The sequence below is a fragment of the Urocitellus parryii genome, chromosome 10, assembly GCF_045843805.1.
Source record: "Urocitellus parryii isolate mUroPar1 chromosome 10, mUroPar1.hap1, whole genome shotgun sequence".
NCBI classification, from domain to species: Eukaryota; Metazoa; Chordata; class Mammalia; order Rodentia; family Sciuridae; genus Urocitellus; species Urocitellus parryii.
The window spans coordinates 98,703,250-98,728,243 of NC_135540.1; the positions used below are offsets into that span (position 1 = coordinate 98,703,250).

At 34.4% G+C, this 24,994-nt stretch overlaps 1 protein-coding gene across 8 annotated transcripts in view; it reads right to left on the bottom strand.

The window, feature by feature from the left end:
- The window catches only part of Adgrl3 (adhesion G protein-coupled receptor L3), a 479,419-nt gene that overhangs the window by 127,488 nt on the left and 326,937 nt on the right, over positions 1 to 24,994 (bottom strand). For 6 of the 8 annotated variants that reach the window (XM_077803548.1, XM_026395016.2, XM_026395017.2 and 3 more), the window contains 4 exons: positions 19,262 to 19,564; positions 17,136 to 17,239; positions 6,119 to 6,304; positions 3,202 to 3,240 (listed from right to left, as the gene is read on the bottom strand). In XM_077803548.1, the coding sequence (XP_077659674.1) occupies positions 3,202 to 3,240; positions 6,119 to 6,304; positions 17,136 to 17,239; positions 19,262 to 19,564 (632 nt within the window). The remainder of the gene's footprint in view (positions 1 to 3,201; positions 3,241 to 6,118; positions 6,305 to 17,135; positions 17,240 to 19,261; positions 19,565 to 24,994) is intronic. The other 2 variants (XM_077803549.1, XM_077803550.1) reach the window with 2 other exon arrangements.

Genomic DNA, 24,994 nt, shown 5'->3' on the forward strand with positions numbered 1-24,994 from the left:
GTATCCAATACCTGTTTCACAGAGAGCTCTAAATGCGCTCTGAACATAAAAACAACAGGAAACATAAAACTAGTCTTTACCATTCAGATAGATTAGTGTTTAAAGTATTTTTCACTGTGAAAGTTTCATGGAGTGATAACTACATAAAAAAGATCAGAAATAGTTTGGTGTGTTACTGAGCACAGCGTTTCCCCTTCACCAATATTGTGTTTGTATTTGGTCTTATCAGATATTTAGTCAATCACTGAAACATTTATTCACAGCCAGTCAATTATAACTCCAGGAAATCAGCCACTGAATAAACTGTGCTATTAATTTTCCATCAGAGATTCATGTTTGAATGACCATGCATTTCATAGATTTAAATACCGAAAGGCTAATTATCCCAGAGGCCCCATTAAATGGATAGCATGGATTGCAATAAAAAACAATCCTAATATTGCTCGAAAATGATATTCAGCTTCTAGTTCCGAAGAATAATTTCTTTACCTATTGTTCACACTGAGCATGCACACACACACATATACATACTTGCATGCGCACACACTTACACATCTCCTAAAGCATTTTCTTTTCTAAATCCTTAGAAAAACAAATCTTAACAGTTTCTTATAAACAAAGATTCACTATTTTATAAGGTAAAATACAAATTACAATTTTAAAATTTCATCTTCTCAGTCTCTTTGATGTTCAAATTATTTTTTAAAGGACTTTCACAAAATGCCCTTGTTGTTCTAAATGACTTTAAATCCAGAGTAAAACTCACCCACAGACACAAAGTACTATTATTTTTTTAATCTGTGTATTTTGTTGTTGTTGTTGTTTTGTTTGTTTTTTAATTGCTCACTCTGCTTAAAAAGAAAAAAAAAAATCCTGAGAGTAAAAGTAGTAAGAATTGATTGAGGTTCAGGAATATGCTACCCCCAAATGCACCCTGGCATTTGAGAAGAGAGCAGAGGTAGAAAGGTTACTTTCACCTTCCCCCTGTCCTTCTTCCCTGAAGCACCTCATAAAAGTAAGAAAGAATTTTCTGACCTTTCTCTGAAGCAGGTCGTAATATCTTCATTTGGGAGCTGCCCTCACTATATCCCAAGAAAAGAGCTCAAAACAGAGATGCCAGAAGAATCTGCAGAAAGGGTCCTTGCCTGAGTTCCCTTCAATTTAGTGACATTAGCTCACACTCCCTTAGTCCAATCAGACATCTCCAGGACTGTCTACTCTCCAGCAAACATAGCATTAAAACCAAAAACAAAAACAAAAACAAAACAAGACAAAAATGCACAGGAGGGCTGGGGGAAACAGCTTGGCACTAGAGCACTTATTTGCCTAGAATGTGTGAGGCCCTGGGTGCTGGATTCCCAGCACTTCAAAACAAACAAACAAAAAACAACAACAAATGACAAAATAAAGCCGAATAGGTTTCCCTGCTTATTCAGGTCTTCACTACCAAAGGCTCCTGTGTCAGGTAAAAATTATAAATTTGTATGTTTCCTTGTTAATCTATCTTTTGTTAGAGAGGCCCTAGCAATGAGACTAGGGATGAATGGGTAAAGAAAAACAACAACAACAAAAAAATCTGGGCTGGGATTGTGCCTCAGTGGTAGAGTGCTTGCCTAGCATATGTGAGGCCCTGGGTTCCATCCTCAGCACCACATAAAAATAAATAAATAAAATAAAGGTATTGAGTCCAACTACAACTAAAAAATATTTTTTTAAAAAATCAACTTTCCTCCCCTATATAATCAAATGATGCTGTAAGAGTTTGCACCTCTACAAATTAAATGACTTATAGGGTGCACTTGTCATGGGTTCTTGTGTTGCTGAGGAGACATGGAAAACATCAAATCCAATCCAAGTGATCAGTACTAAACTATAACTAAAGAAAGTCTAATCTACTCAACAACACTTTATGCAATCTGAAGCGCTAATGCACTAACATTGATCAACCAGTATGTTCTACTGGAGAGTTACACCCTAGGAAAGGGACTGTTTTGGTCTTGTTCACTAATACTTTTGAAGAAATGATGGATTTCATGTATTAAATTTAAAACTGGTACAGCTGTAAGAAAAAGAATTTGCCAACCGGAATTAAGTAACTAATAATAGATAGTACACAGAGATAGCTCCATTCATTAAAGTGTTTATGGTACTATGCTTTTTACAAACTAAACTTTCCCCCAATGCCATCCAGTTCTTTTTGCTATGGTTTTATGATCAATAATTGACTTCCTAAATACAAATTCAATTATTAGTTCTATACTACCCCAAAAGATAGTATATGGATCTATTTAGATCATTGGAAATATATAAATGAAAAAAATTGAAATTTAGTATCTACATCAACCTAATCTCTTCAGAGTTTTGCTTTAAACAAAGTCAATACCCCTATATTATATTCAGTTGTCAATAAACTTGATAAGGTTTAGCTTTAATCTGTCAATCTTACAACTATTAACCATTCAGGGCTATTCTTTATATATGCACATTGTTGATATGTACATAGAGAATCAAGTTAACAGTTGCACAGTTCCATACTTCAGTACTTCCTACCCTATTTCCTTATTTAAAAAAACAAAAACAAAAACAAAAAACCTGGAAGCTTGCTCTTGGAATTGTTCTCTTTTACATAAAACCTACAAATAATTGGACTGTTTTCTCGGAAGCAAATTAAAACACATTAGCTGGATAAAAAAATATATTTTCACTGGAATTAACATGTTTGTAATGATAGGGTAAGACAGTCACAAGCATGCCTTGAGTCAATAAATAGTTCCATTTTGGAACAGAAGTATAATATTTCAAGTAGGACTCTTTTTTGTCTTATATGCCTTTCAGCATCATTTTTGAGTGACTTGCTACTCAATGTATGAATGAAATGTTTTCATACCTACCTCTATGCAAAACTAGAGATCTGTATATTGCACCCAACTCACCTCTTAGTGATGATCAGTATGTTCACACCTCAAGTGGCAACCTCCTTCTTAGTCTGTGTTCCTCTTGTTTGACAGAACATTGGCACTGCTGATTTCTTTTTAACACATATGCTTTCTTATGTCTTTCCATTCCCACCCTTCACACCCTCCCTGAAATTCCTTTAGTTCAATATGGTAGGCTATTATTTTTCTATTAGATGTCAATACATGCCATCACCAACAGAGACAATTCAACAACTTAACACATTTATAAAAACGCAGAAAGTACCTGGACATAGGCTCTGCAAGAGCGCTCTCTTTTCTGAAGCTGAATCCATTAAGACAGCAGATTAAACACAGAATAGAAAAAACAAGTTAGTGACAGAAGAAAACAAGAAAAATAAAAGAACACATCTACACAAAACACCTTATTTTTTTCCCCCACTACTTTCTAGAAGAAAATGAAAGCTAAGCAGTAGCAAAATGTAACCAGCGGCTTGAAATACAGTAGCCAATACCCTTTCAGAATAACCCCAGTGAGAACTGGATGGTATAAAGCTGTTAATGATAGAAAGAAACTTCTGAATATGTTTAGTAGAAATTAGTAAAAACCAATATAACATACTTTATTTATTTGAAATGATCCATTTCACATCGGGTTAGTTATTAGTTCATGGGCCACAAATTAAGACATAAGAAGTTAAGTAAATTATGTCAAAAGTTTGGAATCCCCCCCCTTTTTTTAAAAGATAGCAGATTACTTGTGGTTTTCAGAAAATAGATGGTTAATTTGTACAACTTATTAGATGTTCATTTATACATACAAAAATTCTGTTTACTGGCAAAATATAAATGCCTATTCATTATGACTATTCAATTCTAAGGGACAAATACCAAGAGATAAATAACTTTTGATAAAAAGAATATAATTAATCTTTTGACTAGTCACTTCTTTTATTTCTTGAAGAATGTCTTTTGACAATTTTGACCAAAAAATTATACACTTTAGAAACTTTGGTGGGAAAAGAACCCTGTTGTTTGCTTTTGTTGGTTTAATACAAAATTATGTTTTTCCGGGCAAAAGTTGACAGTAACTTGTATCAGTCCCAAGCATTTTTTTTTTCCTGGTGCTAAAATGAATAATCAATAATGATTTATTCACCCTGTTTATAATTGACCCAGAATTTTATTAAATTAGACTGTGGGTTTTCCCCATCTTTCCTACTGTTTCTCTTCCCTCTTCAGTATCCTTGATTATTGAAAAAGGAAATGACCCAGGTTTAAGAAGCAGTTACTGTGATGGCTTTTTGTGTAGCTAATACTTTCCCCACTCTAATTCATGCATTCTTCAAGGAGCATGGAACTTGCTCCTCTAAAGATTTAATGAGGAATAAGTGCAAGTAAATTGCCAATGCTGTCATCTGGATCACTGACTCGAATCGTGGTTTTGCAGGACTCTGGACCCTCCAGAATTTCAATGTGGAGCACAATTGATTTGTACCAAGTTGACATTGCAAAACTGATGGGTTATAACTGCTTCAGGGAAAGTGGGAACCACAGGAAATGAGAGCAAGCCAGCAAGCACGTGAATAACCTTTGCCCTCCCATCTCCTTACCCCTTCATGCAAATTAACATATGACAAACCACATTATATAAACAATTGAAAAGAGCCAAATGGGAAACAAAGAGAGCATTAAAAAGCCTCACAAATGGAAATTTGCCCATTATGTAGTTATTTGATATTCAGAAGAGGCAAGCTGATTAGCTGTAGCCAGTTAGAATGTGACATTAATTGCCAGCTGTACGTGATATCCTCAGACACCAACACCATTTTTAAATAAAGATACAAAGTATCACTATAACAAGTCATGTTATGGACCAGTAACATTAATAGAAATCACTACTTCCAGTGCATTATGATAACAATAGCTGGCAGCAATATTCATTAATAGCATCAGTCAGCCTGGGTAATAACACGTTAAAACACAGCATGCTCAGATTATATAGGCAGCTGTGGATTATTCTATCAGGGATCTGGTTGTGATTCCATCAGGATACATGTGAGAAAAAAATGACTCCTTTGTGAAAAAAACTTAAATAATTTATATCTAATAGATAAAATTGCACCATTTTCTGAAGATAAAAATGCAGGACAAACCATTTCCCAGGTAAAATGTCTGGCCTTTCTATGTTGAACAATCATTATTCTAAAAATTTCTTCCATCTTCTTGAGTAACAGTCTTAACCCAGTAAGACTAAAATAATGAAAAGAACTAAAACACATTAAAATACAACTCTACAAAATCATTTTTCAATCTAAAGGGGAATGTCCTTGTAGTGAATATCACAGAGGAAAATTAGTCTCTTACAGTCCAATTCTTACCTTTAAGAAGAAAGAAAATATCTTAATACTCAAGGCCCTAAATTCAATCATTAAGAATCTCTACCACACAAATGCCATTCAAGAAACATTGTCTTTTGATGGTGGCAATTCTAATATTTTTTTCATCAGGAAGTTATTTTACCATGTGATATTTTGTTATGTAAATCAATAATATTCTTGATATCATAAACAAAATGCTTTATATAAATACTAATAAAATTTATAAAGTATATTTTCCTTAAATTTAAGATGTAATTATTTTTCATTAATTACAATTCAAACAAATTTGCTGAAATGTACTTAAAAATTTTTAATGACAGTGATGCACAATCCAAGTAATATGAAAATCAAAATAAAGTAAAAATTACCACTTAATTATTTGCCACCTATTTTTAAAATTAATATTAATTAGGTAAAATTACCTCATTTTAAAACAGCTATATGGATTATCAGTATGCTCTCATTGTTATTTTCTAAATTTCTACTTATTGATTAGACACTTATTTTATTGTCAATTTTTAATATGAAAGTTTGAAGGCAAAAAGAAACAAATTGCATTTATCCATAGTAATCTTGCCAGAATTTATCGTGCAAAGCAGAGCAATTACTATGGAAAAAGTAAATTCAAAATATATGCAGAGGGATTATCATTTATTGTTTCTTTAAATTAAAACCCAAATAGTGTCATTATTAAAATAGTGAAGTCATTTGAATATAGTTATTGATTAGCATTATCTGGCTCTACAGAAGAAAGAAAAGTTAAGAAAGGAAGTCTTACTGATTTTACTACAATTTTAAAAGTTGAATAGCTGATATCCTTACCTTGTTCAAACTGCGGGCAGCACTGTCCTTTCCACCTGGCGTCAAGTTCCTGAGCTGGACATCAAGGAGGCCTACCAGCTGGTCCATGGCCCGGACTGAGTAGGTGATGTCCCCAGCATTCAGGTGATTCCTGGTCTGCTCAGCTAGCTCTCTAGCTATATTGGCAGCTGTCTCTCCAGATTTCAACTGTAATTTTGAAACAGAGTAAAAAGGAAAGAGGTCTTATATAAACATTTCTAGTGGTCTCTTCTGACAGATGTATTTGCATGTAAGTTTGAATCATTGAGGCAAGAAGCAATTAATATACTCCATCTGCACCTGATTGCAACTCCCCAATTTTTCCTACTAATTCATCTTTTTCTTCAGAACTTCACTTAAATTTAATCATGATCCTAAGAAGTATCTCTAAGGAAATATACTTGTAAAAATTGTCACCCTTCTGATCTACTGATTCATTTGACTGGTTAAGTCTAAGCTTTGCCCTATTATTTTTTTCTGTAAGTTTCTAAATAGGAATTTGAAGAGTGTTTATATGAGTCTGAAATCATACTCTAAAGTTCTCATAGGCAAGTGCCTAGTTTAGCACTTAGTAAACTAAGTGACTAGTAAATAAATTTACTAAATATTAGTGAATTCAAAGTGAACTAAGTGAATATTTAAAGTTGCTAAAGCTTTATAAAAATTTTATCCCAAATACAACTCCTACTTTCAAAGTGATTTTTTAAAAATATTTACTTTTTAGTTGTAGTTGGACACAATATCTTTTATTTATTTATTTATTTGTTTGTTTATTTGTTTGTTTTTATGTGGTGTTGAGGATAGAACCCAGGGCCTCGCCTGTGCTAGGGGAGCACTCTACCACTGAGTCAAAACCCCAGCTCTCAAAGTTATCTTCATCTTCCCACTAAATACATGATAAAAATTTTTCCTTCCCATTCACAGAATAGCAAATTACTGTTTAGTTTCTAGTGTTTTCCTTTTCTGAAAGTACATGCTGATTTTCCGAATACATTGTATAAGAATGTATCAAATTGTTAATACTTTGAAGATGTTAAAAGATATAAAGACTAATGCCCTATGATCATTTGGACAAATTTGATAGCCCTAGGTAATAAGAAGATAGGAATATACACCAATTTGTAAGAAAGGTTTGGGAAATATTTTTAAAAGACAAACAGGCATAACTTTCCAGGTTATAATCTCTATAATTTTTTTTTTGTGTGTGCTAGGGATTGAACCCAGGACCTTGGTATGTATGCCAAGCACTCTACCAACTAAGCTATATCCCTAGCCCCCAGGTTATAATCTTTATAATTTGTTAATATATATTTATTAGTTGTAGGTGGACATAATACCGTTATTTTTCTAATTTTTTTTGTGGAGCTGAGGATAGAACTCAGTGCTAGGCAACCACTCTACTGCTGAGCCACAAGCGTAGCTCAATCTTTAACTTTTTAAATTAACAAGCTAAAACAGGATTGTAACTTATTTGCACATTAGATATGCAAGTGCTCAATGTAAAAATAATGACTGTTTGTATACAGGCCCACTTTTCAGAGATGTTCTATAGATGTCCACCCAAACTTTAACCTGCCTCATTATTTTCAAATAAATAATAGGATTATTATTTAAGAAGTGGTTTTCTTTTTTCTGTTTTTTTTTTTAAATGGTAAATCAGTATAAAGCACATGATCACAAATAGGAATATCTTCACTTTGTAAACTCCCTCTTAATAGTACATGGAGCCCAGCATGGTGGTGCATACCTATAATCCCAGTGGCTCTGGAGTCCGAGGCAGGAGGATTATGAATTCAAAGCCAGCCTCAGCAAAAGTGAGGCACTAAGTAACTCAGTGAGACCTTGTCTCTGAATGAAATACAAAATAGGGCTGGGGATGTGGCTCAATGGTTGAGTGCCCCTTAGTTCAATCCCTGGTACCCACCCCCTCAGGGAAAAAAAAAAAGAGTCAATGGAATGGAGAGCTCAAAGCACAAATAAAACTCTTAGCCAAGTATGTTTTCCCTTCGCTAAGTGAAAACCTCCAGGTTAGTTAGTATTTATATCAGGAGTGAATGTTACAAATGAATAAGTAGATAAATTAAAGTAGTTATATAAATTATGTACAATCACATCTTGAACATATTGAAAATACCTAATGGAAAAGTGATGTTTAATAGCAAGGCTATAAAAATGATTATCACCCTATAAACTACTACCAGTGAGATAATATATTGAATACCAGTGTCTGAAATTTTGACATGTGAACACTCTATAACTCTCAAATTTGTCTTTCTTATCAGACATAAGAAATGATCCCAGAGAGGACTGGGGATATAGTTCAGGGGAAAAGTGTGTGCTTAGCTGTATAAGGCTCTGCATCCAATCTTCAATATCCCTTAAAAACCAGACAGGGCAGATCTCATAATAAATCATAGGGAGAACCGTAGAGGAAAGGGTTCAAGGGGTATGAGGTGAGGAAGGAAGGGCACAGCACTGGGGAGTGATGTTGGCCAAGTTACATTATTATATTGTGTGCATGTACAAAAATGTAACAACAAATTCCATCATTATGACCAGCTGTAATGCACCAATAAAAAATATGAGAAAAAAAGGATAGAAAAATTAAAGCAAAAAGAATCCTATAGTTGTACAAAAAGAAATGTTAGTTTGTGTGAATGGCTTATGATTATATAAATCTGCTCAGGTGTATATACCTCATGCAATAGTTTAAAAGTATGAAGGAAATCATCGATACTGCTAACATCAATCTTCATTATTTAAGAAGTTTTATTACAACATACTACTTATGCCCAATGAGAAATATATAAAATAATTTAATATGTATAGAATGGTACCTAAAATGTGAGAAACAAGAGAAATTCTATATGACTATTTAAATGTCATCAAAATATATGATGTAAGAATATATTAAAGTGTTATTATATACTTAATCAGTATGTTGTAGAAATCTTTAAAAATAACTTCACTGAGTTAAAGCAATTTGTAAGATTCTTTAGAATCTTTTTAGCTAAAGTACGTGCTAAGACCAAATAGACAAAGTTATAGGGTTCAAGCATAAGTATGACACAAATTTAGTGTAGATCAAAGTAGCACTTGATGTTGCCCTCATGAAAGTACTTTAGGGGATCACGAAGGGACATAAATGTGATTATTATACATATATTTAAATTTTTACATAAAATTTAGGATTACTGGTAATTTGGAGAGTCCATAAACAAATTCTAAAGTTCAATATGTTGGGGATGCAGCTCAGTGGTAGAGCTCATGCTTGATAAACTGGTACATTCTAAATATTTAAATTCAGTATTCTGTCAATAGTGTGAATACTTGATTCAACCAGTGGGTAACTTTGCAAAACTACTACTGTTTTTTTTTTTTATCAAGATAGTTGAAATTATTATAATTTCCAAAGAGACATTCTTGTAATTAATGCACCATTCACAGTCTTACATTTGTTGTAGTTTACTACAGATTCTACTCTTATAATAAGGAGTATATTTGCAGAATTACTACTCTTTTATTTTGTCATTGTATACTTATGTTTTTGTTATTTTACATTTTCCCCTCCATTTCTTTGTTATCAATGAAACCTTTTATATCAGGGAAACATCAGGAGAGACGAACTATGGGATCTTTTGATTCAAATAATTGTATAATAATGAAAAAAGTTTGAAATCTAGTAAACTAGACAAGGTATTTTATTTATTAACATAATATCTTCAGATATCTTCAGATCTAAGGATGCTTGTATTGACTTTCATTACATCTATCAGTGATCATTATGAAAAGTGCGATGATTTATCAAAGGATAAATAAGAGATAAAGAGCATTGATATTTTCATAATTCCATTACTTTTTTTCCTAATAGTTTTACAAGCATACTCTTCAACATTATTATAATAAAGGTGTGGGAAATAATAAGTTGGAAAGAAGGCCTATGGTATTCTCTTACATAAAACTTAAACTTTTTCTACGTACAACATTGAAAAATTGAAAATGTAGATGACTAAGTCAAAATATATTTGCTCCCAACAAAACAATTTTATTTGTTTGTCTCCTTGTGTATGTGTCAATAACAATTTAGCTTTTAAATAGCCTGAAACTCAATGTTCAACACCAAGAAAGTTGTGAGAAGAAAACTGAAGTATAAATACATTACAAAAATATGTATAAAAAACCATGAAAAGTAAATTTTTAAAGTAAAATAGAAATTCTTTTTTACTTTTTCTTCACTTTAAAATTAGAGAAATGATAATAAAATGTTTTCATTCTTTTAATAATTACTTGAACACTTATTATTTCCTGAGGAAGTGAAGATGAGTATACTTCCCTGGCCCTCAGGAAGCTTACATTCCACCAACTGGGATAGGAAAGGTGGTTACATAGAAGAAAATAATATTAATTCAACAGTGCAGCAGCAATGACATAAACATTATGAGGTATTATAAGAACACAGTACAGGGGAAAGAAATTCTTGGAAAGCAGAGTGAGGACCACAGGAGACAATTAAGTGAAGCCTTAAATGATAATTGAGGGTCACTAAGTGAGATGGGGCACTGGTGTGGCTCTTGGGGAGACAGGACATTCTAAGCCAAGAAGATGGTGAGCAAAGTCAAGCCTAGAAATAGCCATGGACTGGGAAGTCAGAGCAAATACACAAAGAAAAAAAAAAGCATTTTTTCTATCATCAGACTCCAACATTGATACCTGCATAGCATAAACTTGTGTGTTATGTACTAAATACTTGTTACAACTAGTTTTCTAAAAAAATAGAGTATATATATATATATATATATATATATATATATATATATCTTTCTATAATTCCAACAACTGCTCACTTAGTCTGTATGTTCACTTGTTATATAACCAACATTCTAATTTCTATAGCTCTGTGCTAAGGTCTGAAGGCACCTTGGTGAGGTGAATATAACAGTTTTTAATAAAAGGACCTTCCAGGAGCAATGGTGCATGCAGACAATCCTAGAGACTCTGGAGGCTTAGGTAGGAGAATTGCAAGTTCCAGCATCACCAACTTAGTGAGACCCTGTCTTAAAATAATAAGAGAAGGGCTGGAGATGTACCTCAATGGTAGAGTTCTCTTAGGTTCAATCCCCAGTACTCCCCAACAAACACACACACAAAAAAAAAGAAGAGAAAGAAAACAGACCTTTCATGCCAGTGATGGAATTACTGTACAAAAATTTAATTGTACAATTATTTAATGTTAATTTGTTGAGTCCAACACAGAATCCCAGTGTGATAGAATATTTTACAGGCACTTTAACCTGACATATAAAGTTAGACAATTCGTTAGGAAAGGCTTATCTGAGGAAGAACTTTCAATTTGAAAGAGAATAGAAAAGAAGGCAGTGGATTGGCAAGTTGGTAGAATTTTCCAGGTAGAGAGAGGCACTTTTAGGGAGTAGATTATCTGTAAGTAGACACCATTTGGAAGTCATGTGAAGACATCAGGAATTGTGCTAAGAACAACCAGAAGGTACTAAAGAGTTTAAAACGAAATTGTCTATTTAGTTTGAATTCAAGCACTCGGGAGTGAATGAAAGGAAATTTGAAGTGAGTAGAAGTTGCTATTAGCATAGTGAAAAACCGTGGCCAGTCGGGTGGGGTGGCATGCCCCTGTCACTCCATTTACTCCAGGCTGAGATAGGAGGATTGCCAGTCCAAGGCCAGCCTCAGCAATGTAGATGGGTCCTTCATTCAGTACCCAGTACCAAAAACAAACAAACAAACAAAAACCTGGAAGGGGCCTGACTCAGGAAAGAGACACATCTCCCGCCTATTGGATGTTGGGGGAGAAGAGAAAGCAAAAGGGGACATCAGCACTGTCCTCAGAGTCTCTATACTTGATGGGCAGCCTTTATGGAGTTCTCCCTCAGCTGCTATAGTTCGAGGACAGTTCATGACTATCTCTCCTAAATACCCCTCACCACCCACACTGCCTCCAGTGACATCTGAAGCCTCTCTTTCTGATCACCCTATTTATTTCTCTCCTTCTAGTTATCATCTACTACAATGATCTTATTTCCTAACAAAAATATATTCATGTATCTTCAATCTGCCTCAAGTCTTCTATGTCCAGGGGCAGGATTAAAATATTGTCATTTCTAATTTACAGACTTCATTAAAATATCTATCTTCAATATTATCATCCATTAAATTTTACTAAAATGATTTATTCAGAATAAGAACACATACTGAGAAACTTACGAATTTTCTGTGGATTAGTAAATTAATAACCTCTACTGCTATGGTAGAATTATATCTAGGACTTGAACAGAAAGGGAAACCCTGCAGCTTTAGTTAAGGACAATAAATAATGACAGAAACAGATACTAAGCAAATTTTAAATTTTGCTATAAATAAAAACAATTTCTTTTAGAATTAGCTTTGAGATTTTATGAAACTTATAACAATCATTCATCAGAAGCAAAAATGATTTCTGAAAATATTACTCATAATATTAAGTACATGGCTATGTAGCTACCACTTATTTGAAAAATCTACCTATTTTAATATAAATCAGAGTTGAATATATAAACAAAATGTTTCTATCTTATAAGTAAAGATAGGTTTAAAAAGTCTAAAGTCTTGGAATCCCTACTATGGTTTAGATGTTGGATGCCTTCCCTAAGCTCATATGTGAGACGGTGTAGAGGTGAAATGATTGGCTTAGGATAGCCTTAATCTAATCAGTGAATTAACTGGGTGGTAACTGTAGACAGGTAGGTTGTGGCTGAAGGAGGTACTTTGTTAGGGGTGTGCCTTCAGAATAGATATTTTTGTCCTCTTCTGCAGTGTCTGTCTTTCTGCTTCCTGGTACCATGACCTGAGCTGCCTTCCTCTACTACACTCTTCCACCATGATATTCTGCCTCACCTCAAGCCCCAAGGAATGGAGCCTTCTGTCTGTGGACTGAGTTCGCTGAAACCCTGCGCATCAAGTCAAATTTTCCTCCTTTAAAATGATTCCTTCCTTTCAGGTCTTTTGGTCACAGAGGTGACAAAGCCGACTAAGAGCACCCACCTACCTCTGGTAGAATTAGTAAACAATTTAATTACATTTCATTCTTAGGAAGTTAAAATGGGATAATTAAGATATTAGAAGACAGATTATAATCTAATCCCCCAGGACAAAAAGTTGGCTTTTTTTAAAATCATAAAACAGCAATATCAATCCTAGATCTTCACACTTCTGTTTAGAAAATGTAGGAAGAAGCTCACATTCTCAAAATCTGCCAATAACTTGTGTACAGATAAAAGAAAGGAACACCCATTTTTTAGAAATAAAAAAAAAATGAGACTATTGCCTGTGACAACTCAAGATAATTCTTTTTCACATAATAGTTGAACCGGGCCACACCTCATTTTGCATGTAAACAATAAGGAAGCAATTCAAAACTGTAATGTCATAGATCTATTCTCAGGTGCTGCAGATCAAACCTATGGCCTGGTGCATGCTAGGAGAGCACTGAACCACATCCCCAGCTCTCAAGATAGAATTTTAAATGAAAAAAGTCTGGTAAAATTAAAAAATGAAATTAAGTCTTTAAAAGTACACAAGGTAGAAATACAAACTCCTTTTTGAAGAATTGAATATAAGCTAGAGATCAAGCAGAATCAGAGATTATGATTTTGAAGAAGGTAAGGAAATATGATATTTTGTCACATATATTTCAGGATCCAAGGCTCAGAGCTAATTGTTGCCTTCAATAAAAAACAGAAAACACTTTTAAACATTCATTTGAGGGTATATGTATTCACTATCTATCTATCCATTTGCCTTTTGATCTACTTTTCCATCTATCCATCCATTCACTCACCTAGATCCATCCAGCCTTCCACTCTTCTATTTAAAGACCTCCCTCACATATCATCATTGGGAGAAATTTCCCTTTCTGTAAAAATTCTGTCTTTTATTAGTTCTCATCAAGAAAGTATTCTAGGTGCTGGGGAGAAAATTATATTTACTGGTGAGAAAATTATAATTTTCAAATATGGCAGAGAAAAAATCATAAAAAGAGAAGTAGGAATTCAGAGCAGAGGAGAGGGGTTAGAAAAACAGAAAGGAAGGAGAGAGAAGAAAGAGTAAGAAAGGAAGTGTTAAGGTTTGGATGTCAGGTGTCCCTCAAAAGCTCATGTGTGAGACAATGCAAGAAGGTTTAGAGGAGAAATGATTGAGTTATGAAAGCTTTAACCCAATCAGTGAATTATCTCCTTGATGGGATTAACTGGGTGATGGCTGAAGGCGGGTAAGGTGTGGTTGGAGGAGGTGGGTCCCTGGATGCATGCCTTTGGAGTATGTATTTTGTCTGAAGAGTAGAGTCTTTCTCTGCCTTCTGGACATCATGTGAGCTGCTCCCTCCACCATATTCTTCTGATGTACAGCTTCAGCTCAAGCCCCAAGCAATGGAGTTAACCATCTATGGACTGAGACCTCTGAAATCATAAGCCCCTAAATAAACTTTTCCTCCTCCAAAATTGTTCTTGTCAGGTCTTTTAGTCACAGCAGCAAAAAAGCTGACTAATACAGGAAGAAAGTTAAAGAAGGGAGTAGAGAAAAGCTCAGCACTGTGTTGGGCAGCAACTTTCCTCTGCCAGTTCAGGGTCCTGTTCCACCCTCTTCCAGCCTGCTCTCCACCCTAGGAGGTGGACTTAAACAGAATTCATTAAGCAAGCCCCTCAGTTGTGGCTTCCAGTGGTTCTGGCCAGTGGGGTGGTTGAATGGAAAGAGAGTTCGAGCTTCTCAAAGGCATTCTGCTTCCAATTTCTAATCTATTTATCTACAAGGCCTTAAGGTTGGGAACAGCTCTTGCTCTATTACTAGCTCTGGGTTCCAGCTCAGTCCCTTGCAGTCTGTCTTCACTGCCCAAGTGCCACTGTAAACACACCCTCATGGAAAGGCCCATCTGTTTATTGTTGGGACCTTGGTGTTGAGATGTGCAAAGAGATGAGGAATGGAATGATTTATGTGGAGGATGTTTTGGGAGGAAAAAGCTAATGAATAACTTGATGGACAACATTCATGGATTATCCTTTCTTGGAGGTTTACAATGCTAATATTTAAAAGTGCTGTTGTTTTGTGGTTAAGAAATCTGTTCAACCATCATTTAAGTTCAGTGAGTCGCGGAAATATCTGGAGGCATGAGAGACACAACTAGGTAAGGGTGGACAGAGTGAGGAGAGACTACCTAGGTAAGTGAATATGGTGATGTGAAGGCCATCGTAATCTCTGTACAGTTTAACCACTGTGGTGAAGGGTATGAAGTCAAGAGGAAGCAGAACCAGCTAAAACCTCAGATATACTTGGGCAGACCCTGGGTGAGTTAGACGCTAATTCAGAGCACTCAAAAGCCTCCTCTTAGAGTTTACACATTTAAGGAATTATTATAAATTTCAGCTCCTTAAATTATTTAATTTTAATATAATTACAATACAATATAATACAATCTTATAGATTCATTAGAATTAAAAAGAAATGCTCTGAAAGTACAGGCCATGTAACAAAACAAAAACATCTCATCCATAAATCAAATGGCCAACAGCTGTCTGGTCTTTGAAAGGAATTATCTCTTTTGTCCTAAGATTAGCAGGGCTGCAGAGGAAAGAAAGGAATTAAATATCATTATCAGTTCAAGTCATCCAGTAATTTCTGCAATGAAATAGTCCAACCACATTCAGAAATTATCATGAAAACACTTAGCTTTGTAGGTGAATTATTATTGAATTTATATTAACCCCTGGGCTAAGGAGCTAGGGAGTATTTTTTAAAAGTTGCTAATGTAAAAAGATATGCTACTGATCTCTTAATCTGATATATCCAGCAAGAGTTATTTGCCCTGGGGTCTGAGCTACATTGTAATGAAATCAAAGGACATAAAAACTGTGGCAGGAATAGTGCTGAAATTGGAGAAGCATCATTATGAATAGCAACAAGTATGGAGATGCATATGTAAGAGGGTAACTAGAGTCAATATAGCCACTGTTCTTCCATGATTTAGGGTAAATAGATAGTTATGGTTCATCTGCTAAATGATCTACTGGGTAGATATTTATGGATTATTATACAGTATATTATTGAGGATAAGCCTGGTTAAAAACAAATAGAGAAAAGAGCAAATGGCACAGGCATGCTTTTAGTAAGGCCATCATTTGTAATATTTCTCAGGAAAAATCTCTTTCAGAAATTCCTCAGCATAGCTAATGTGCCATAGAAGGACTCTCCATTTTAGGAGTGCATAAATCCACATAAATTGCTATAATAAGGATCCATCTCATAGCCCTTTTGGCATAAATGCACATCTGGTCTCTGTTTGTAATGAAATCAATTCAAAGCCCCGCAGTGCATTAATAATAAAAATGTTCAACATATTGCAACCAAATAGGCCCTGCAAATTTGAGTCTGCAAGATTCTGTCACACATGTGTATACTTTTAGCACTGATAAATGATTAGTTAGAGAACATTTATCAAATGGCTTAAATTCCAAAGGTAAACTTTTTTATCTTAATTATGATTTCCACAGGAAAAATCCAAATGCATATATGCTAGAAGCTTTTGTTTGTTTGAGGTCTAATGTCTCTTAGACTTTTACATCTGTAGTTCACAATACCATAGAAATTTTATTAATAATAAAATTATTATAAGCAATACCATCAGGCTTAGAGGAAATTCATGGATTCGCACTTTAAAAACATCAAATTATAAAATCAGCCATTAGTATAATGGGGGTTGTCTTTAAATCTGAAATTAAAAAATCGAGTTTGTTTCTTTTTCATTTCTGTTATTATTTCTATTTATTTTATAATCAATATGTCCTCTTTGACCTTTTGGCTTTACATTTGCAAACAGAGAGTTTTTCTACATTGATTTAAAAAAAAAAAAAAAAACTCCTGACTGTTTTGTTTTCAACAGTTAACAATCAGCAACAGAGGATATAGATTTAGCAAAGCCTTCCTTATTAGTCACACTATTTACCTTCTGTGTTATATGATTGACCCAAGGAGAAGAACAGTTGCTGAGATCTGGTCCTTGGGGGTCCCAAATTCCATCAGGAGCAAGGCATAGGTAAGTTGACACACCTATAATAATGAGAGAAATATGTCTGTTTCGAATACTTAAACCATTTTTCTTAGAATGACTCCACATCCTTGCTATGCTTAAATATAAATGAAGGTAAAAGTAAGATAATTAAATTGAGATATGTCTATTAAACTCCAGATACGGTGCCTGGCAAAGAGTTGGTATTGGAAAAATACTGCACAACAAACAAAAACATTTTGTTATTTTTAAAAACTTGCTGCAACTGTGCAAGGTTTGGGAAGAATTTCCTGAATTCAATCGATGTGGTACTTCTGTAACGTGGACCTTCTTGCTTGAGTCAGGATAGAAGAGTCTCAAAGGAATCCGTGCACAGGTCTTTCAGGAAAACAGGTGGGAAAGGAGATTCCAAGTGGAGGAAATATACGCTGTCTTTTGGAGACTCCAAGTTTTTGGAACTGGAGTCTACTGGACAAATGGAGCTGGAAAGGGAGGCAAAGTCAGATCGCAAAGTCCCTTGTCTATCATGTGTGGGTGCTGAAAATCAAAGAAGACCACTAAGGAGAGGAGAGAAATGAGCAGATGTCGGTGTTACAGAGATAAATCTGGCATCAGAATGGAGGATGAATTTGAGGAAGTGATGGGGATGTTGTGAGAAAGCTACTGGTGTAATTCAAGTGAGAAGCTGTGAGGGCCTAGAACAAGGAATTACAGAGTGGACGGAGGAGCATATACTAAGTTAGATGTTCACTGACAGTAACCTTTATTTCTGCACTGCCTTCAGAATATTTTCTTTAAACCTCTTCTCTAATTTTCACAGAACAATAATGGCATATTTCTGTACTGCAGAGTGCTTCCAAATAAAGTTGTTTCACTAATCTTCAGGACAAATATCTCAAGTATGGAGGCTGTTGTTATTTCTCTTTTAGTGATGAAGGAACTGAGGCTGAGAACTGAGAAGGAAGGAGGGTTTGAATGGCTTACTGATTTTAATATACAGGAAACTTTAGAAATAAATATACACCCTCCTTTTCATAAAAGAAAAAAAAGATTATTGAATAATTAAGTGCTTTGTTAAAAATATACGTGCACTTCTATAAAAACCAAGATACTCATTGGTTTTCCCACCACTTCATATACCATGGAATTTGGAATGATACATCATGTTGGAACTTTCTAAGAAAAAGCTTCTTCCTTAAAGAAACCAAATCCGATACCAAACACAGTCTCTAAGAAGGGTAGGTTTGCAAAATCTGTTGTGTAAATATTTGTATATTTTAGGAAATAATGCAAATTTTTTAAAAATGTGTCAAGTAGCAATTTATAAAGATCTAAAACGTATGTAACAATAAAAAATTAGCATATTTCTTTCTTAAATATAGTAAATAATAACAGAATTACAGTTTGGAGATATGATAAATATGTCAGTAATAAAACAGGTAAAGAGCTATTTAGTTCTTCTCTGTTGCCTAGAGACCACAGTGTGGGATTGCCCTCTCAGGAATGTGGATTAGTGGGAGGTGGCTCCTGCCAGCATGGTTCCTGACAATCTTAAGAGCCTTTGACCACTAGGGGACAACTATAATAACAGGTGAAAATTTCTTTTGTTAAATGCTATGTCAGCTCACTGATCTTCTAATATAGATGTCCTGGACCTCATTTTCTGCAACCAGTATTTCACTACTGGAGACAAGCATGTGGAAACCCAGCCATCAGGGATTCCCTCTTCAGCCCTGCACAGAAAAGATACCTCCCTGGAGTAGCAGGAACATCTGCAGCTTAACTGTAATTTGACCCCAAGACCCACACTGAACACTACTGATCTAACAAGCATTCCTACCCAATTCTCACCTATGAATTTTGCAGAGTGCATTTTCAAACTCTTGACAATACATTGCTTTAAATTGTAATTTAACTGAGTTCAGAATTCAACCGAATATGAAGTAACAAAATATGTAGTAACCAAAGACAGAGGGGCAGGGGTGCGAATATAAAAGAACTCTAGGAATTCAAGTTAAAGTACAAAAATGCTGTTAACTTTTGGTTCTCTAGGACAGACTTACCTATAGTTCCTGCAGGGCATGGCTGCTTTGCTATTTGTCCTTGACGGGTCTTAAACCACATGATTTCTCGAGCTTCCACAGCCTCACAGCTCTCTTCCAAAGCTGGGACCTGGGAGGATGCTGATGGTATGTGAGTGGTTATGTCATCAAGAACCTCCACAGCTGGAGATGGGGTGCTGGTGCTCCGGTTCCTTCTTCCTGACACTGATGGGGTGGTACTCTTTCCTGGGCTCCAAGTTGTAGTCCGAAGGGTGGTACTTGTGGTGGTGCTTCCAATGCCCAGAGGTCCTGTAGTAGAGATTCCTGAAATAAATTTGAAAGGTAGCATCTATATTGCTTGTTCATAGTAGGACCTCAAATAGCCTTCATACTTCAGAAACCATTTTTATTTGACAGTACAGAGTTTAAAGGCTCTAGAAACCCTCAATTTTATTTTCACTTTAAACATGGCAAAAAAAAAAAAAATCCCAAGTGATTGTACTATTTACATGACCTCCTACCCCTATAAGTATATAAAGATTGTATTTATATCCATTCCCACATTTGGTTCAATCTTATATATGTACATACTTTTATCATATAAGAACTGTACATATTTATAACATACAGTATGGCATTTCAGTACATGTATATAATATATAATGATCAAATTCCATCAGCATTTCTAATTATTCCCAATTGAATAGTATCAAACAGTATCTCAATATGGTCTTGATTTGAATTTCCATGAGTATTAATTGACCAGTTATTTTTTATAAATTAAAATTCTGGAATGTTTAAAAAGAAAGGATGGAAATGCTGGCACATGCTTCTATACAGATGAAACTTCATAACATCACGCCAAGTGAAATAAGCCAGCCATAAGAGGACAAATATTCGTAGATACAGAGAGTAGACTGTAGTTGCTGCAAACTGGAGTTAGGGGGCTTGAGGGTGGGAGATAGAGTGTTTAATGTGTACACAATTTCAGTTGTGAAAGATAAAAAAGTGGAGAGAGATGGTGTTGATGGTTGCAGACTAATATGAATGTACTTAACGCCACTAAACTGTCCACTTAAAATGGTTATGCATACTTTATCACAGCACAAAAACTGAATTGAAAAAAAAATAAACATGGAAAAAATAAGTCAATACCAAAGTATCAGAGTGTCACTTGACTGACAACACAGCTATTTGACCACTGCCAAAAAGGCCTTTTTGTGGGTCTTCTCAGTTCTAATCACAGAAAACAAAATTGCAGTATTAAGCTTCTTATGCTCTCAGCCTTAGTGACAATTAGGGGATTAAAAATTTAAGCCCTCTTGTTAAGTTTTTCAAACTTGGTGTTAAAAAATAGTTCTATAAAATACTCTATTCACATTAGGTATAACATGAATTTCTAAATATGCAGCAAATAAGAGAGAAGAAAAAAAAAAGGAGGGGACAGACACATGGTCACAAGCTAAAAAATACAGAGCAATTTCAGTACAATTTCCTTAACACACATTAGTGTAGCTTAGTGATCTACCTTGATACTCTCAGCACTGACTCACCGTAACACAGTTTTAAAACTTGACATTTACTAATGTAAAGTATAAGTAGCTCCCAGGTAGTTATGTCCTTAAATTACTTTTTAATAAATTTTCTTTTTCTTTTTAATGGGAAAACATATTTCAAGTTACAGATAAAAGTAGTTAGGTTCCCTGCCCAGATTTTAGGGATCTCCTAACAATACTAAGAGAATGTTCACTTTAAAGAATCATCATTTGGGAAAAAATATATTCATATTCTAATTATGAGAATGTATGAGAACATCAGTCTTTCCATATACATACACTGAATTCCTTACTATTAGATTCAAAACTACTCTTAACATCATGTGTTGGCAATAAACTTCAGGGGCACTGGCTCTAGCCAGACTCTAGATAACTTAGGTTTAAGGAGCTGTGGGAAACCCTGTGATGAGCCTCCAGCTGTTTGTCATTCATTGTCTACTTAGAAAAAGACAAGTGCACATGTTTTAAAGGACTTTAACTCTCTGCTGCCCTAGAGGAGGTCACAGTATCATCTCAATGCCTTTGGGGTATCTAAAATTTCTAAGAAGCAAGATAGACACAGCAGGGGGAGAACATATCAATTTCTGGACATTTAATTATTAAATTATAGCATTTCTTAAAGATTTTTTTTGTCTTCTTGCTTCTCTGTCTTTTCTTCCTCCACTCTCAACTTTCCTTTTTCTCTACATTCATTTTTGTGTGTGTGTGTGAATGGTAATGTACACAACCTTATTTATCTGCTCCAAGTTCATAAAGAAGGCAGAGTATCTTTTTTCCCTCTTCTTCCACATATACTAAATACCCCACATTGCCAAGGCTTGTTGTCTGTGACTCATTCCTCTGCTTGAATGTTCTCTCTCCCTCTCTCTCCATCACCATTGTCTACACTGGCCCACCACCATCACTGAAGGAATACAGGAGCCTATTAACTATTTTGCTGATGAAAGCAATACTGGAGAAAAGTGATAATACTCTTATTTCAATGTTTTTGCAAAATAAAAGCTCAGGATTCATAAAATAAAATGATTCAAGCATTTGAAACAATTCAAATAGAAAATATAACATTTTTTGTAAAATATTAAGTGAAATTGATTCTTAAGGTGATAAGCAATAAAATATCATGCAATATATTATTTGCATATAAAATCAATGAAATGTTTCCAAGACACGATGTAAAAGTATGAATATTTAATGATTTGAAAATGAAATATTTGACACTATCAAGTAATTAGCTTTAAAAAATAAATCTGAAAGGTGTCACTACTGGGATATAAGGAAATTTGAGGCCAATTTTTCAAGGTGACAGAAAAATTCTTTTTGATTTTATACTACTTGCGGGAGGAGTAAGGCACCAGTTAAAAGTGAAATCCAAGTGTTTTTCTCAGCCTCCTTTACTTTACGTAATGCCAGTTCTCGTTATCATTTTTGAAGGGACCATTTTGAGTAACTTAATTTTTTGACAGGGACTATAATCTTTTCATTGATAATGAGCTGTAGTTTTTGTTTTAAAGTAAGCATTACTAGTCCTTTTCTTTCTCTTTTTTAGTTTGATCCCATAAAAGTGGAGATTCATAGCAGTTATCTGCTATTAGCTCAATAATCTCATGCTCAAATTAACTTGTTCAGGAAAGTCTGTGAGCTACCGTGAAAAATACTTTTAAAATAGAAACTTTTTTCAACTGTGTTCTTTCTCGAGAATTATGTAGGTATTGAAGGATGCTTTCAAAATGAATGTGCCTTTCTTCAACTAGATACTTTAATTAGAATATAAGTGACAGGAAAAGGATTTGTTCAACAATGATTTTTACTATGAAAAAACTACATAGTTGCAAATGTGGTAAGAGCTTCTCTAGCCTATTGTCTTAACAAGGACAAATGGCTCACTACTACAAGATTTTAGCTTGCAGTGACTCGAGACAAACCAATTTTGAATAGATTCATCTTTTAGCATAGATTTAATACATGTATCATTATACTCTACTTAAATGAACCACATTTCAGATTTTTGAAGACTACAGTATCACACCAAAATAAATTTAACAATGGCGACATGTAAATGGAAATTAGTGCTTTTTGTTTCTAAAATTACCATATTCAAACCATTTGGTACCTTTTTTTTCCAGAGACTTCTTAGGGTATAAATTAAAATATGTTATTCTCTTGATTAAAATCCTTAATTGGTCTCTGTCTTTCTTTCAAACAAAAGAAGAACTTTTTTTTTTCCTTCATGTTCAGAGCCCTTAGTTCATCTCTACAGCTCATTTACAGTGTTTCCTCATCTTTTCACTCTACTTTTAAACCATAAAATATTGCCAACTGTAGTTAGTTCCCCAACTGTAGCTTCTTTTCCCTGCATCAAGACCTTTGTACATGCTGCAGAATTCTTATCCTGCCTTCGCTGGGTTAATTCCTATTTATACTTTGGACTTAGCTTAGAAGCCAACACCATCAAGGAGCCTTTCCAAAGCTACTAACCTAAATATACTCAGTCTGGGTTATGTAGTAGCATGCATTACTTAAGATCATTTCTTTTAGTGTGGTGCCTAAGAGTAAGTTCTAAGCTAAGAGAAATGAATATCAGGAATAGGTCAAAGAAGCAGGAGATGGGCTGTTGATGTAGCTCAGAGGTGGGATGTTTGCCTAGCATGCACAAGGCCCTGGGTTCAATTCCCAAAACTGCTAAAACAACAACAAAAACAAACAAAAAAAAAAAAAGAAAGAAAGAAAAAGGAAGCAGTAGAATGTACAGTATCACAAAAGAAGGGAGAAAATAAGTAGAAGAAAATAGAAAATACTGTACCTAAGAGTCCTGAGAATGAATATTCTAGAAAATTTATCATAAATGTATCTTATGCTATCATTAAGAAAACCACTAGACATATCAAAGAGGAAATAATCAGGAAGAATATAAAACACCCTTTCCTCCAAAATGACCCTGTCTCAAGACAATCATATTAAAGTGAATGTGCTCTTATGAAGCAGTAATACAGATAAAATGAGATCTTTTTTTTAAGTTCAATTTGTTATGAAATACATTGGAGGGACTCCGTTTAATACAGCCATACTAATGCTAAGGATCAATATAGAACTTATTTCCTTGGAACTGTGCCGCAGAGAGATGTCTACAAGCAGGGTCATACCATTCTGTGTGACTTTAAGTAGAATAAAAGTCAATTTTAAAAGCTGTCCTTGATCTCCCTTCTCCTCCCTCCCATTTATTGCTATGTAGGACTCCCAGGGGCTCTGCTCAATACCAGGTTTTGGCAGAATAAGTACTAGTGATCTACATGCTGTCACCAGAGTCCAAGATATAACTTGTCTTATTGCTAGATTCTGAGAAAAAAATGGTCTAGATTCACAGAATCTAGACCATTTAACTGTTTTTATGGAATTATTAATTTTTTTTTTTTGAGTTCAGTAACTCAAAAAATTAATAATTCCATAAAAACAGTTAAACAGAACTCCATATTAAGAATTCTCCTCAGAACATAGGACTTCCTAGGTCACACTGAGTATATGGTGCTTACTCTGGCTGGTGTGGGGGACCTCACAACCTTATTTCAAACAACAAAAACAATTGTAAAACCTTAATTCTTCTGTCCCTTGATATTTGCTGTTCATAGTTTATTTCATTTTTATGATTTTATCTATAATGTTTAATTTTTCCCTCAGCCTCTCCTGTAAAGTGCAAATATTATTTTAAATATTATTATAGGCCATAGTTTGCAAAATAAACTAATAGAAAACAGAGAAAATAAGAGTTGTGTAGTGCTTAACATTTTGTATTATTTTTACTTATTTCTATTATTTCATTTAATTCTGACCAAAACCTTATAGAGTAATTATTACTGTGAAATCCTAATTTTTAAAATGAGAAACCATATGCTTAAATAGTAAGTAAATCATAAGAATACAAATAATAAGTAAATTAGTATCCCGTTCCATATGCCAAGTTTTTAATACTCTGATATTAAAACTAACATTCTGAGTTACTTTGTGCATCTCACAATTATGAATTTCCATAATCCTTTAAGAAGAGGCTGAAGGCTTGATTATACAACATTTATTATTTGGGATGGATGTCTTTTTTAATGTAATACTTAAGACACAATATAAAACTGCAGTCTCAACATAAACTTCATAGACATGTTTACTGCCACTCATATAGTGCATGGATTATCTTCTTCATGTTTTCTCC